Source organism: Meriones unguiculatus, chromosome 1 (assembly GCF_030254825.1).
Source record: "Meriones unguiculatus strain TT.TT164.6M chromosome 1, Bangor_MerUng_6.1, whole genome shotgun sequence".
In the NCBI taxonomy this organism is placed as follows: Eukaryota; Metazoa; Chordata; class Mammalia; order Rodentia; family Muridae; genus Meriones; species Meriones unguiculatus.
The window spans coordinates 183332676-183348453 of NC_083349.1; the positions used below are offsets into that span (position 1 = coordinate 183332676).

General features: G+C 41.1%; 1 protein-coding gene across 6 annotated transcripts in view; it reads left to right on the plus strand.

Moving 5' to 3' along the window:
* The window catches only part of Cadm1 (cell adhesion molecule 1), a 322638-nt gene that overhangs the window by 258743 nt on the left and 48117 nt on the right, over positions 1-15778 (plus strand). For all 6 annotated transcript variants that reach the window (XM_060373186.1, XM_060373195.1, XM_060373190.1 and 3 more), the window contains exons 3-5: positions 892-1044; positions 7942-8079; positions 9864-10022. In XM_060373186.1, the coding sequence (XP_060229169.1) occupies positions 892-1044; positions 7942-8079; positions 9864-10022 (450 nt within the window). The remainder of the gene's footprint in view (positions 1-891; positions 1045-7941; positions 8080-9863; positions 10023-15778) is intronic.

Sequence of the window (15778 nt, forward strand, 5' to 3'; positions counted from 1 at the left end):
GGTGAAATGTGTGAGGCTGAAGGTGCATGTAGCAAGCCTGACCACCTGAATTCCATTCCGAGAACTCTCATGGTGGAAAGAGAGAGCAGCTTCACAGTGTGGGTCTCTGCATGCTACATGCACGTGGTGGGAATAGCCTTTCCAAAAAGAACGTGTGGAAAAGACTTAAACAAGAAGCCCACATACAGTGTTGTAGTGATTCTAAATTCAATTTTCAGATCACATAAGGTGGACTTACCTAGAAAAGTATGTCACCAGCTATGTCCTCTACAGGCCTTAGGTCAGGCTGCCCCACCCCACCTCAATCAATATCCCCTAAATTCAGATGCGGCCAATTTAAATAGTCTTCTATAACATGTTAAAAATCAGCATTTTACATTTTGCTTTGAAATTATTTTCTTGATTTGGTTTTTTTTTTCTTTTCTTCTTTTTTTTTTGGGAGGGGGGGCTTTGCATTTTTTTCTAAAAAGTACTTTTTTGTTGCTGAATTTCTGCTGCTCACCTGAGAGAGCCTGGCATATTGTACTCGAAATAGGCCCCTTCCTTCACATTTCATTTTGCCAGTCTCTAATAGGAAACCTGAAACAGTTTAGGAATAAGTGTTGAAGAAGCGCAATGGAATAGTCCCAGTAGGGGGGTGGGGGTGGGGGGGGTGACGGTGATGGTATTGATGGTGTGTGTACAAGTTCCTTTAGGAGAGGTCAGGCTGGTTATTTGTCTGCATGTAGCTACTGCAGAAACCTAAAATAGTACTGTTCAGATACAGAAAGACTTAAATTGTTTCCATTCTGTGGCTGTTTTTCTAGCATCTGACTTTTTCCCTTGCCTAGTTAAGGAAAATAGATTGTCCGTCATCTTTTGCACAATCACTGACTGTGTTTTGTTTCACAGCTTTGAAGGACAGCAGGTTTCAGCTGCTGAATTTTTCTAGCAGTGAACTCAAAGTGTCACTGACAAACGTCTCAATTTCGGATGAAGGCAGATACTTCTGCCAGCTCTACACTGACCCCCCACAGGAGAGTTACACCACCATCACAGTCCTGGGTAAGACATGCTTGCTTATTAGACCTGGGGAGCCAGTGGGACAGCTCAGGCTACCAGATAGCTCCCAGTAGTAAGGAAGGGTTACAAGTCGGTCTCACTGTTGCAACTTCTTTTAGAAAGAACCACTACCCATCTTGCTGAATTTTAAAAATAGTCAATTTTATCAGTGTTCTCAGAAATAGCCGTCGCCCATCTTTATAGATTATACCTGCTCTTGGGTTTCAACCCACCAGCTTCAGAAACAAGCAAAGATCAAGAAGCTCAGATGCCTCAAATACATGCATCTTTTCGTGTGATAAAACTACCCCAAGTTTTATTTTCTTTCTGTGCAAGAGAGGAGAAGATGGGCTCCTGAACCTCCACCCATAACAGAGCTCAGGTATCTTGTGATGATTTCACCTGATGACTGGCATCCTTATTTGAATGTGGTTGAGCCTTTTTCCTTTGGCTTTATTTATCTTTTGCCCTATTTATTACTAATAGCCCAGATCATGCTACAGAACCGAAATTCATACCCACAAAACATTCCTTGCCACCAGGTAGAGCCATCAACATAAGGCAGTTGAGAGTGGACTAACCAGAAACACCAGAGAAGTGATGACAGGCTGTGAGGTCACCTCCACTGACTTGTGCATCCTCATTTGTGGTTACCAGATTGTGCTCTTCACTGAAATGCCAGTGGCCAGGGTGTTGGCTTTATGTTTTGATATAGTCAGCAAGTATTTCTGTGCTGAAAGCACTGAGTTCATATACTCCGGTGCATATCAGTAAGTAGCTGATCCAGGCGGTCGGAACTGAACTTTCAAGGACGTAACACTGTGGAAAGGCAGGTTCTCTGATTTACTCCTTCAGCAAGATGATGAATCAAAGTCTATTTGAGGGGTCAGGCTGCAGCTCCTTGGTGTAATGATATGAAGATTAAAGAGGAAAGATAAATATGAAGGACATTGTCACTGAGTGTGTGCACACATATGTATTTATAAATGTGCATATTGAACTGCTTCCTCATTGCTTTATTTAAACACAGCTGTAAAAGGGAAAATGGCTTTAATTCATTAAGCCAAAGTATGAGCCCAAAGCCTGCATGTACTCTTGGTATGACCAATTGTGATTTTAGAAAGTGGGACCTGACGTCTTGCCACACAGTTCCTAGTGTGGTCTGTGTGCAAAGGTCTATAGCTTTTGCATGTACGTCACTCCTGATTTAATCTGTGTGAGATCTGCATGGAAAGCTCTGCTAGAGATTTTGCTGCTGTGCAGATGAACCAAATTCACCAGGAAGCATTTGAAGTTTTCTATCTCTGCTTGTCTCCATGTGTGTGAACACATCTTTTTGAATTTAAAGTGACCATCTACACTGGAGCTGCCATCACTTGCAGCATCACTGCAAGAGTGACAGCAAGGAAGCAGAATGTACCTGTAACATTTTGAATTTTCAGAACTTTTTTTACTATATGGAGCCTTTAGGTTTTGATATTTTAATTTCATGGGAATTCTGCTGAGGATACAAAGCATACAATAAGAACTAAGAATCTGAGGACCTGGAGAGGTACCTCAGCTGGTGAAAAGACCTGAGTCCAGTCCCTAGAATCTAGACACGATAGCAAGCTCTTTTAATTCACAGTACAGAGGCAAGGGGATGGCTACCTGGGGCTGGGCAACCACCCTAATCTATTAGGAGAATCCCAAGTCAGTGAGAGACTTGTCTGAGATAACAAAAGTAGATGGTGCCAGAGGAACAATATCTGAAGTCTAGTCTCCACAAAGATATACATGTGCACACATATGTGTTATAGAGACATGGAGACATGCTCATACAGAATTAAGACTCTGGACTCTGTGTACTTACTACTCTGCCTGACAACCACTGTGTCTCAAAGAGCAGACATTCTCAGTTAAAGCCCGTGTGCCGTGTTTCAGAACATTTGTAGAGCTTCACATTTAGTTTTCAGGAGCACATCTTTTGGGCCATTGGCAAGACACTGCTACCTGTCAATTATCAGTGTCTCGGTCACCGTGCCATCCCAGTTCAACTGTGCACGTTCCCTGTGCTTGGGTTCAACTGTCAACATGTAGACTTCCTAGAGGCATCATCCCTGTAATCCATTTGGAGGTCTCATTATTCTAGGAGTAATAGTCTCCTTTTTATCAAAGCATTAACTTAAGTGTACTTGAAAGTAATACTAGTCAATGTTCTTTTTGCAGATATTATGCATTCATTTAATATTCTTTCCATTGAAGTTACTCTAGGATTCCTTGACAGAGTAAAATTGTTGTCATCAGTGTGAGAGTCTTTCATATTCCAAAATCTGACAATTTCCACCGATACACATTCAAGCCTTCCTCCTAAGGTTTAGAGTTTTAGATATTATAATGAATGGAGAGTGATGCATTAGCATCTTCATTGCTATCCCTGGTGCTCTGAATAGGATTCCATATGTACTTACACAGCTGTCAAATTCCTCGATAGGTTGAAGATGCTCATTTTAGTGCACATGACTATTAGTTACTTAATGCATTCAGCAAAAAGTAAAAAAATAAAAATAAAAACACTTTTGCATAATTATAAGATACAGAAATGACTGTTAGTGTTTTCTATGCTATTATGTAGTTACATTATGTTTGGATCTCATCCATGTAAAAACCAAGAACTCTCCTGTGATAGTTTCTGTGTATTTCAGGGGCCAGGTATATTCGGTCCTTCCACTTGTGGTGAGTTCATGCCCTTATCCACACTCACAATGTAGGGCTCTTTATATTCCGATTGTAAGAGGAGATGATTGAGGGAAAGAGTACACCGTGCTGAGATGAGTGCAGTGACTAGTAACAGTAGCTAAGATTATTACAGTCCCGTCCTCCTAAGATTAGTGCTCACTCTTAAGATTCCAGGAACGGGAGAACCTAATTATTTTAAAGGACTTTAGACTGAGATTGCACATACTGATCAGCTTTAAGACTCCTTTTGTGGTAATTAATGTGACTCATCTTGATATTGCTGATTTTTTTTTAATGTTGTAGGCGTAATATTTATAATTAGCATGCTTATAGGTTTGAGGTTAGCTAGCAGGAACCTTGACATTCTGGGTTGTTTTCTAGTGCTTCCCTGTGTGTGATTTCCATTCAGGTTTTCCTCTATATGTTCCTTCCCAGAGGCATCTGTGCTGTTTTTCGTTGATGGTTACAAGAAGTTCTTATTTGCTGTGTCTGTTTAATGGATCGTGTATTCTTTGGCTGGCAACAATTTTTCTTCAGCTTTCTAGAATGGATTTTATATTTTACTAACCTCTTGTGTTAGAATAGACATTATGAAATTAGGATGAAGTAAAGGAAAAAATGGGGATAGGATTAATAAGCCAAGATACTTTCTTTTCCAACCTTCTGTTTTCATAAAGGCACATTTAAATGCCCTTATGTGTATTGTTCAGTAATTTGATGCTCTTTGAAAGTCCAAGAAATACAGACCTCTGAGTGTTTCTAATTCAAACTAAATGAGGGTTTCTACATAGGGGAACAAAAGACCAAGAGAAGTGTCTTTATAGCATCAAAAATGCAAATTATCAAATCTTATCCTTGTAATCAGACAACTCCCACCCTGCTTGCCTCTTTTTTCCTCTGATCTCAGCAAAGATGAGCCAGGGTGGCCACAACCTTGAAAAAACTATTTATGGGCTTGAGAGAAATCATTGTGCTGTTTCTCAAAACGATGACCTCAACAGTACACAAGTCTGTTGTTTTTCTACACGGGGTATATTTTCCAGCTTTGGGAGTTTTCTACACTTTTCCCTTGGCTTAAAGTAAAGAAGATGCCAGCTTTCCGGGAAGGTAATCCTGGGAACCAGACATTCCCCGATTACTCTGAAATTCATTGGCCCATAGTGTGTATCATTTACAACAGAGGTGAAAGTGAGAAAGCTAAGACCAAAGGGTGTGGGGGTGGAGGTGGGGGAGTCAGATACAGACCTTACTACCTGTCAAGTTCTCCCCACCTCCACCCCCAAAAAAGAACTAAGTAAAAGGTGCTATTCATGGATTTTTCCCATCCTGGGTACACTGGTCTTTTTTCCTCTCCTTACTTTGAATTAGCAGACATTGTTGATGATCTGGGAGTAACTGACACCAACCGTCTTTAGGACCAAATGGAGGCAGCAAAGTCTTTCTACGAAGAGATGCCACTGGAGATTATTACAATTTGAATGTGAATTGTCTGTTATGGCTTCATGTTTTCTGGGCTTTTTCACCAGCTGGCATGCTGAGGTCTCTGACCTAATCAATGAATTCATCCTTAGATTGATTTGTAACATGATAGCATCTGTGAGAGAGGTGGCAGGGCCTCACTGAAAGAAATGTGTCTTGGGACACATGTCCTTGGAGCTATATCTTCTTGTCCTGGGCCCTTCTAGGTCCATACTGCTGGCATCCTGTCTGCCATGATGTGAACAGCCTCTTTCTCCACACAGCTTCATCACTATTTTGTTCTTTCTGTCCAGCTATGGGCCCAGAAACACTGAGCCCAGTGATCAAGGACTAAAACCATGCACGGAAAGAAACAGTCTGTCCTTAAGAAAAGTAACAGGGAACGAAATGAGCAGCTGGTGGAGGGTATGAGAGGCCTGGAGTAGGGAGTCTTGCTGTGTCTTCAGACCCACCATAAATAGTGAGAAAACAAGGGCAAGATACCAGAACACAGAGCACAACTGACAGGCTGCATCAGTACCAGATCCCATGGAGACTTAGTCATCTGTGTGGGGCAACTTCTGGGACTGTTCCTATTGAGAAATTGCCTAAATTATGAGTGCCCATCAATATGTTTCTCCCAGACTCATGAAATGGGAAAAATACTCCAGAGGAATTCCAGCATTATCAGTAGCTTTAGCCATTTGCCCTCTCTTGTAGTCCTTAGCATCATATTCTGATAATGGCATTCATAATTACCATTCTCATCAGGAAGTATAAAATGTATCAGCCTCAAGGATTATTTTCATTACCATTTTTATTTCCACCCAGATTTCCAAGTGGCTACCTTTTCTCTTCAGTGCCTCAGTTTGTCTGTGAGGACCCTCCTGTGGCCTTTCACTCCTCAGTCTCTCTTTATTTCTCTTGTAACGTCACTTACCAAGATCTTAGTTTTTTTGGACTTAGACAGTTGTTTCCATGAAGTTTTGATCCAACAATAGCATTTTCCCTTCATGATTCCTACCATCCTGCACCCAGAGTGCAGTAGTGTTTGCTTACTCTGAGTGTGCACTGTCTATATTCCCTGTGTACTGTCAAGATATAGGAAGTGGCAGTCTGTAACCCACCTGTCATTTGCACAAATAAGTTATCTCACCTTCTTTTTGGGTTTCTAAAAATTCAATCAGCTGTACACATGTAAACTGGATGTTAAATTGTCCCCTTGGCTTAGTGTTTTTAATTGTAAGCCAGGGCAGTTCTTTGCCATGAGTTCAGTACTCATTTGGGCCATTCCGCATTAGCCAAGCACCTGACCCAGCATGCTATGTTTTCCTCATACATGGGGAATGGAGCAGAGCCTCTGCAGTTACCCCTCCTTGCTGCCACAGTGTGCCATCTTGCTGAGAAACATACACAACAAATCGTTTTGTTTCTCCTCTTTCATCATTCTCTATAAGAATTTTCAGTTGCTCTAATTCAGTATGAAAGTCTTCCTGTGGACAGAATTTTCACATCGGACTGGAACAGTTGGAAATCCCAAATAACATGGTTTAATCCCATAATTTATTGAAGCAGCATCAGGGATGTATTATTCAACTTGATGGTCAGGACGGCATGTTTATACATATTTAATTTCTTGTTTCTCTTCTGACTTGAGAAACTTATTAATCATAAGTCTCACCCTGTCTTTGCTTATTCATGGTGGCCAGGGCTCATATCCTTAGACTCACATGACTGATTTCTGTATTCTTAACTGATTTTTATTTCAGGAGGCTCAGTCATGAGGTAGGACCGCACGCAGTATGTGAGGTTTCACCCTCAACTCAGTGTGTACGTGTGTGTGTATGAGATAACTCCCGTCATCTTCATCACTGCTGTCACGTACACGCTCTTGATTGCTATTCAGCATGAAAACCCTCAAGTCTTTTGTTTTGACCGTTTTATTGCAGAAATATTTAATATGCTTACAGAAAAGTGTTTTAATTCTGATATCTGAATGTCTTTCAAGCACTTCAGAATCTCTTTCACCTTTGGTTTCCGAGGTCTGAGCATTGGAATTCTGAGTGTGGTAAATATCTGCTCATACCTGGAATTTCCTGTATTGCTGAACCTTCTATTTAATGGCACCCTACCCACTGGAGGACAGGAGTGTGTCCTGACTTCTGTGAGTCTCTCTGGCTCAGTGGATCTGGTTTTGAGGCATACTTTTCCTGTAGGTGTTTGTGATGAGTGGTTCTTCTAACGGATCCCAAGCTTTTCATCTTTGTTAGTAGACTTTGAAGTCGTTCCTATGAAGATTGAAATTCAAGGATAGAGTTCAAGGAGAATTATTGCTTTCAGGGACTTCCAGCTAAGGACATTAATCTCAATATTGTGTACCCCTCTTGATTTTATACCTATTTCCTTATTCGTTATCTAATGACTAATGTCTGGATTGTTAGTCCTCAATCAGTGATAATTCAGAAATTGGAGAGTGGTCCCCGGCTACTAAATAAACATTTAGGAAAGACATTCTGAATTAACTGATTATGCATGATACACTTTACATGGCATTTTCCAGCCAGTTCTTCTCCTCTGGCAGTTTCTTTTGCCATCCGGATGTGATGTCATTAGCAATGTCCCTTATTTGCCTTTGTTGGTAACAGGAACACTGATTCCAGCGAACAGGAAAATCTGACCATGAACAGGTCCTGTATTTACAAAGCATATGTGTTTAATTTCTAGTTCCTCCACGTAATTTGATGATTGATATCCAGAAAGACACGGCAGTTGAAGGGGAGGAGATTGAAGTCAACTGCACTGCCATGGCCAGCAAGCCGGCCACGACCATCAGATGGTTCAAAGGGAACAAGGAGCTCAAAGGTATGATGCAGACTGCCTAGCTGTGAAACAGTTAGCTGGCACTCACAAGTAGGCCTTTGTGAAAATTACAAACGAATGCGCCTGAAACAAAAGTATTCATTCAGATATGGTTTCTGATCAGTTAGCAAAAACATCTGAGGCCAGAACATGATGGCTTTCATTGTTTTCATTCATAATCTTCCTCTGTGGCTTGAGAGTTGATGGTGAACCAAACCTGTAAGATTACACTCTTGGGGAAGAGCTTGTGCTAGGGATAGCTTGCAGTTTGGGGCTGTCTCTGTCTGTACCTCATGTTTCACTGCTCTTATTCTCTGTTTTGTGGTTCAGAACTGCACATTTTCATGGTGTGCCATTTTTAAAGTTCCAGATCATTCTAACATGCATCATACCATCAGTTGTCAATATGTGCTTTCCTGCAAGAAAAGTTGCATTGCAGACCAAGAGCTTATGTTAATCATGAATGTACAGGGATGACTTTGCTGGTGAACCTGTCTTTTGCCCAATATGCCATCCTGTTCCTTTGCATACTGTGACTTTGGAGTGACACTTCGGGCAGCTCTTATAGCCTTGTTCCTATTTGACCATTTTCTATTGCTCATCCTGTCTCTCACAGCTGTCAGCATTTGGCTCCCTTTCTTTTCTACATTGCCCTGAAAGTAGTGTGTGAACAAATACTCTGGAGCTTACCTTTGTTAACAGAAATACTTAGCCATGTACCTCTGTTTCCTCTGAAATGGAAACAATAGTTATAGGGTACTATTATGTACATGGAATGAGTGAATATTTACAACTCACTGAAACAGATTAAGTGCTATATGTATGCTCATTAAATAAATAAACAGTGCAAGGAAGAAAGCAGCCATTTTAGAAAGGTGATATGGAAATCTATATCCAGAAAAAAAGAGCTGTGTAGACAGCAGCAAGTTTCCAAATGCTTGTTCTGTCTTAAACTCCTACTTCCTAGGTAAGGAAGGAGCTTCTCATTTCCTTTCAGCTTCTCTGTCGAAATGAACTGAGTCATTAAATGTGTACCATTAAGTACAAAACATTCAAAGAAGGTTAATAGCGAGCGTACCACGCTTCAGGGAGTGCCTCTGGGGGTCAAGAAGGGACTGCCGAGGCCTATTCATTCCTCTGGAAGCTTCCTCCCTCTTTTCTGGGTGTTCTTGGACATATCTCCCATCTGGCCCAAAGCCCTATATCTTACTTTGCGCTAGCCCACTGCCACTACATTTCTCGTGATCTTCCAAAAGAATAAAGAGTTTAAACATTTCAATTACAGTTTCAATTAAGTAAGTCCATTTAGTTACCTTCCCTCTTAATTGTTGATGATGGGGGTAGGCAAAGGGGGTTGTTTATATCTCTACTGCTGACTGAATTACTTAGGAGATTTAGACTGAGCCTTGGAAGGTTTTTCTGTGGCAGCCTGGTAGATATCTAAGTTCCAGTGACTGCAGGGTGAAAAGCTTTTTCTCTTCGTCCTCCCAGTGCCACAAGCAGCCAGAGTCAAAATGGCTGGACTTGCAACTGACTTGGCAGGAGGTTCCAAGATAGAAGAAATATACATACTCTATTTAAATAAAATAATGTGTACTATTTAGGTTTGGAATATATCTGACATGTTGTTATGCATGGCTGAAAAGAAAGAAATTAAGGGAAATAACTACATTATGGGCTGTCCTGCCAGATTGCCCTGACCCATGACACTGCCATCATGTTGCCCAAAGTAACACCGTTGGGGTAGGGAGAAGGGAAAGGATCTTGATGTATTTTGTCTCCCACAGGCAAATCAGAGGTGGAAGAGTGGTCGGACATGTACACTGTGACCAGTCAGCTGATGCTGAAGGTGCACAAGGAGGATGATGGGGTCCCAGTGATCTGTCAGGTGGAGCACCCTGCAGTCACAGGAAACCTGCAAACCCAGCGGTATCTAGAAGTGCAGTGTGAGTAGCCAAGCATCTTGTTTTGAGGCCAGTGCTTAGAAACTCCTAATGGTCATTCGTTGGAATTCACATATACATTGTATACCATGCAGATGGGTTTCCCCCTGTTGTCATGGTAGAAAAATAATAGAAAGATCATTGTACTGAAATGCTATTGTATTATCAAGTGCCAATGAGAACGTGAAGATACTGTGTCTAGCTCAAACATGAAGCTAAAATAGTGACAGTCTGTTTTAACAAGGCTTAAGATCAGCTTCTTTCAGTGGTGAATGTCATCATTTCCAGGCCAAGTCTGTTGTGGTGATCCTCCTTCCCTCTAATCTATTGTAAACGCTGGGTGTTCATATTTTTATTCCCATTTCACACCAACCTTTTGTTCTAAATTGCATCTTTGTTTAGTGTTAATTAAAACAGAGAGTTAAAAGTTGAACTTCATCCATAATGCTCTACTGTAGTGAGAGTGTCCCTAAGTGTCCCCTGTAAATTAAAGGGGAGATTCTTCTTGTCTTCTCCTCCAAGCACTTCTGTTTCAGATAGGAAGGGAAGTTTTTCTATCCCAAGCCATAATCTAACCAAGGTTGTAACCAAGTTGCCATCTTCTCTCACTTTTCATCCAAAGATTTTTTTTTCTGCAATTTGTCCTTTGGAAGTCCAAAATACATTGGAATGTGTGTAGTGGGCAGTGTTACAGAGGTTTGGGTGGGAGAACAGTGATTGGGAATCTAATGGAGGAAATGCAATACCAGCTCTGCGAGTTCTTTTGCTAGTGCTCTAGGGCCACCATCACAATTAGGATTTCTCAGACCTTTCCTAAAAAAAAAACATAGAAATTCACTAAATTCTAAGTGTCAAAGGACCAAAATGAGATGGTTATTTGGACCACATTTCCTGTAGAGGCCTTAGAAAGGGTCCTTTCTGCTTCTTACAGGGCAAGTACACTGGAGTTCTCGCAGGGATTAGGGCAGTGGCTCTCAATTAACTTGTAACCCTTTAATACAATTTCTCATGTTGTGACCCCCAATCATAAAATTATTTTCATTGCTACTTTATAACTATACTTTTGCTGCTGTTACGGATCGTAAGGTAAGTGTCTGTTTTCTGATGGTCTTAGATGACACCTGGACTAGGTGTTCACAGCCCATGCCCATCACTCAGGAGGCGTCTTTGTGTGTCATATAGAGACACACTGTCACTGAGTTTAGGGCCCACCCAGATAATCCAGAATGCTTTCATCTTGAGATCCTGAAAATTACACATGCAGAGATTCTTTTTCCAAATTTGGCCCCATTCACAGGTTCTTAGGGTTTGAACTTGTCTTTGGAAGCCATTTTTTAGCTGATGCCCTCCTTATTGTGTGGTTAAATTGTTCAAGCAGAACAAGATGTAGGGGAAGTTATAAACTTGCTTATAAGAGACCATCTCGTCCAAACCTCTTCTTGCCCTGCGAGCATGGCTCAATTTACATTAGAGAATGAAGGTTTTTCTTGTTAATTCATTTCCTCTACTTCATTATATAGCTTCATTATGAGCATCATGCTTATAATTTTCATATCACTAAAACTATTGTGGTGTAATGTCCCTATAATGGGAAAACAGAAATGATCAGATATTATCTAAATTGGCAGATAGTAGATTTCTTGTGACTTTGTTAATATGTAATTCGTTTAAGCAAACTTAATATCCATTAACGTTCCTTGTAGGGGCCCATTAGCTTTAATAATACATTAGCTCCTTTGTGAGTCCTGAGTGGATACCCACCCAGCTTCCACCCCTAAACCCTTTAAGTAGTTTCCTGGAGTATCTTTTAAATAGAGTATAGCCCCTCCCACTTACAAAATTACACTCACTGCCAAATGCAGAATATTTCAAACAGTATGCCCCATACCCCTGGAAAATGTGAAAATAATTTCTTGCCTTGTTTTCATCTTCTGTAGATTCGAGTGGAATTTCTCCTTCCAAGAAAATGAATATAGCTCTGTATCCGAATCCATTTGACTCTAATCCAACAAAGTACTATGGGCTCCTCCCTTCAGGAGAGTCGCTGTGACACCTTCAGAATTGAGTGTGCAGATCCTGATCAGCTCAAACCTTTACTACAGCTGCTTTTGCAATTCACTCTGTTCTTTTCTCAACTAAAGTCATATAGACAGTATATCCTTGATGCTTTTAAAAAAATATGTAAATGAAAAAAAGAACATCTTATAAAGGAAGGTTTATATAATACAGAGCTTTATATAATTCGCAAGGGGAGTTGGGGGTCTGTCTTGTGATCTTAAGATTCTTGGAAATTTAGAAAGTCACCTGGCTCTTCCATCTAAGAATTGTATTCCATTCCCAGAGCTGTACTGACCCTTGTGAAGGCAGCCAGGAAGTCTTCAGCACCTCCAAACACAATTGGGATTCTCTGCATCATTCCCAACCAGCTGGAGGCTCCTTGAGCGCCTGTTAAAAGACGCCTGTCCATAGGCTTGATGCTTAAGAGCATTTGGCCCTACATCTTAGCGGTTAAGCAGTTTGGTAGTTAGCTCCTTTCACTCACTGCAGTTCTTTCTCTACAGACAAGCATTACTGTCTTGATGAGCCTAAGGAAAGGGTTGGGGCTCTTACAACAGTTGCTCCAAAAGCAGTCTGTCAAAACTGAATTATTGTGGACACCCATGATTAGTAACAGTACACTTTCCCCCTCCCCCACCTCCTTTTTTAAAATTGACTCTAATCCCTGAAGTTATCACCTTTATAGGGTCACTAGCCCCTAAAAACTTCTTTGATATCATAGACCTGGGAAGGTGAGTTATCAGTCACCACATTTTGCTTGTAACATATGATTCATTTACCCATTAGAGTTTTGCTAATTTCTTCAGTCACTGATAAGATCTATTTTCCTTAGGCTACTTTATTGCTTTAACTATGAGCTGTGTGTTAAAATCTGTAAAGTTATGGATTTTATTCATTATGTGTTTTCATCTAAATTTTTTTTTTAAAATATACCATTGTCCTTTTCTTTTCTTCTCTTTTTTTATGCTTTTTCGAGATACGGTTTCTCTATGTAGCTTTGGCTGTCCTAGACTCACCTTGTAGACCAGGATGGCCTGTAACTCACAGAAATCATCCTGCCTTTGCCTCCCTAAGTGCTGGGATCACAGGCGCGCGACACCACAACCACATTGCTCTTCTTAATGTCCTTTCCTTTGTAACCTAAGAAGATTTCTTCAGACTATCACTGCGGATCAACAGTTACCAGAAAATCTGAGTCCCTTCACAGCCCTCACATTCTCCCCCAAGTAGCTAAGACGTGGAAGGCTAGAGACCCAAGTACTGTTAGGTATCCTCAGCTGCTTTCCTCGTAGTGAAGGTTTGTGGGATGATCTCCCTGTCTCATCTAAGATAAATGAATGTCAACTGGGACATCAGCAGGGCCAAGTGACTGGTGGTGGAATTCTGTATAAGTTAAGTCCTGTTTTACAAATGAAGTTCAGAGGAAAATGAAATTCCCTTCACTGTGTGCCATTGAATGTCCTACTTGAAGGATGACAGAGGGAGGAGCGATAAAAAGAAAGGAAGGGGCGTGCTTCCCCCTTAAGATGTACAGCTCGTCTGTGTTGCACAGTAGACAAGGCTTGAGCTACAGCTGGGCATTGCTTTTGTCTTGTGGATTCAAGTCCTAATTAATTGAACCAGCATTTTGTAGTGTTTGTTTGTTAGTACTTCTATTTGTGGTACCAGGAGAAATTGTTGTGCCCAATTATGTGAAAAATCAGCCAGATGTGTATGCTGTCATACTTTTAATAACCCTTAAATTTTGGTGAGTACAGATATTAATTGTGTAGTATGCATTGAAGTGATTAACATCAATGTAATTTATCATCTGGAGATTTCTGAACATAAATAAATGAGTTGTTTTGTTCAGTAAGGTGTTGACCCCTCCAGAATCAGTGAATTAAAGTCCCCCCTCCTCTTTTTTATTATAAATATGAAAGGCACCACAGTCAGCCAAGTGTTCAGTTATTTGATTTTCTGGGGCATTAGCCGCTCTTGTTTGTGACATTTCCCTGTTGGGTGCTCGTTTGCAAGCTCATTAATAAGGTTTTCTCATAGGAACATTGCTGGGAATGAAGAACATACAGTAGGGCTCTTAGTTTGCTAGCTTTCATTCTGAGGCCCAGCAAGGGTACAGCAGCATGCAGCTAAATGTTTAAAACAGAAAATAATTACCTTAGCAAGGTAGAACTTAGAGCTCTACTTTCTTAGATGTTACACAGAGAACAGTTGTGCCTTTTAAATATGCTGAGCTATATGACCCTAAAGTCTTCCTGTGCTTTATTTTTTCTTCACCATCTTGCAAATGCCTTGTGAGTGTGCTACCCGGATTTACAGCACGGTTGATTAGAACAGAGTGTGATACAGTTGTAACAACGTTCAGTACAGCTTCAGATCTGAAGGAATGCACTCCTATCAAATAACGGCCTGTTTAAACGGGACCAGTTCGCTGTCTGTGTGCTAAAAGAAAGCTGTCTAAATAGCATCAAGGTGGCAACACGTAGCGACATAAGCTGAGAATTCAAAGGGAAGCTGTGACCCACAGTGTGGAATTTAGAGTGCCGTGCAGAAGGAAAGAAAGCCTTGCTTTGGATGCGGGAGAGCGTGAGCTGGAATTACTGCTGCATGGCTTTCATCTCCCCCATCACACTCTTGCTCTTGTTTTGCAAGACATCCTCATTTTGTCCATTTTTTGTAAAAAGAGAGAAACAAATTAAGAGCTGAATCTAAAGGGGAAAATGAAACAAAGCCTCCAGAAACCGATATTGGCGCACCTCCTCCGCCCAGATTATCACCTGACAGTTAATTGTGTACATGGGCATGGTTCTCAAAATGAGTTTTATTGACTAGATGTGGCCGGGTATTTTATAAATCCATATTCTCATCCATCCAAGGTCTAGAGAAGGGTAGGTGGTTCCTTCAACGGGAGGAAAATTGGGCATTGAGGAGATGATCAGAATCTGTTCTTTATCTTTGACAAAATGAATGTTTCTGTGATATTGATAGAGCCCTGTGGTGACGAGGTATGAAAAACCTGGAAATTGGGAAATCTCTCCTGTTTGGACTGGGGGATAAAACTTCCCATAGCAGCTGCTGGGCTCCTCACCACCCTCCCAGGTTAATTCCGGTTGTATTTTTAAAGTGAGAGCAGCTGTGCTTTCAGATGGTCTCTAGGCCATGAGTCCAACAGAATCCAATGTATGTATCAGTGTGTGGGGTTTCAGAAAGGCTATTTCAGTGATTATTAGTCTTTATGAGAAATAATCAAGGCAGAGAGACCCCTGGCCGAAGCACAATTTGTAACCTAGCATTCTTTATGTAAGTCCAGAGCAGGGCAGGTCCTAGTTCCTAAAGATTACTGTGGACTGTGGGTGGTAATACAGCCCATAGAACCAAAACAGGTAGGCTTGGGCTAGGCGAGAGTGATCCTTGGGGCAAAGGCCTTTGCCTTTCTGTAGTTCTGCCCTACAGGTAAACCAGTGCTGCTGTCACTGAGCTGTAGTCTGGTGTGCAGATCCAGTACTTAGAGAGTGAAGTTAGTCTCCTATGTACACTCTGCTTAATGGTTTTTAGCTCAGGGTCACATTCTGAGTCTGTGGAAGGTTGAGTGATTGTGACACTGGCCTGTAAAATTTAAAAAGAATAGTCAAACAAAATCCTTTCTGGTGTTTCCAAAGATGCCAGAAATGCCAGGTAACCAACTGTGCCATGAAATGCAG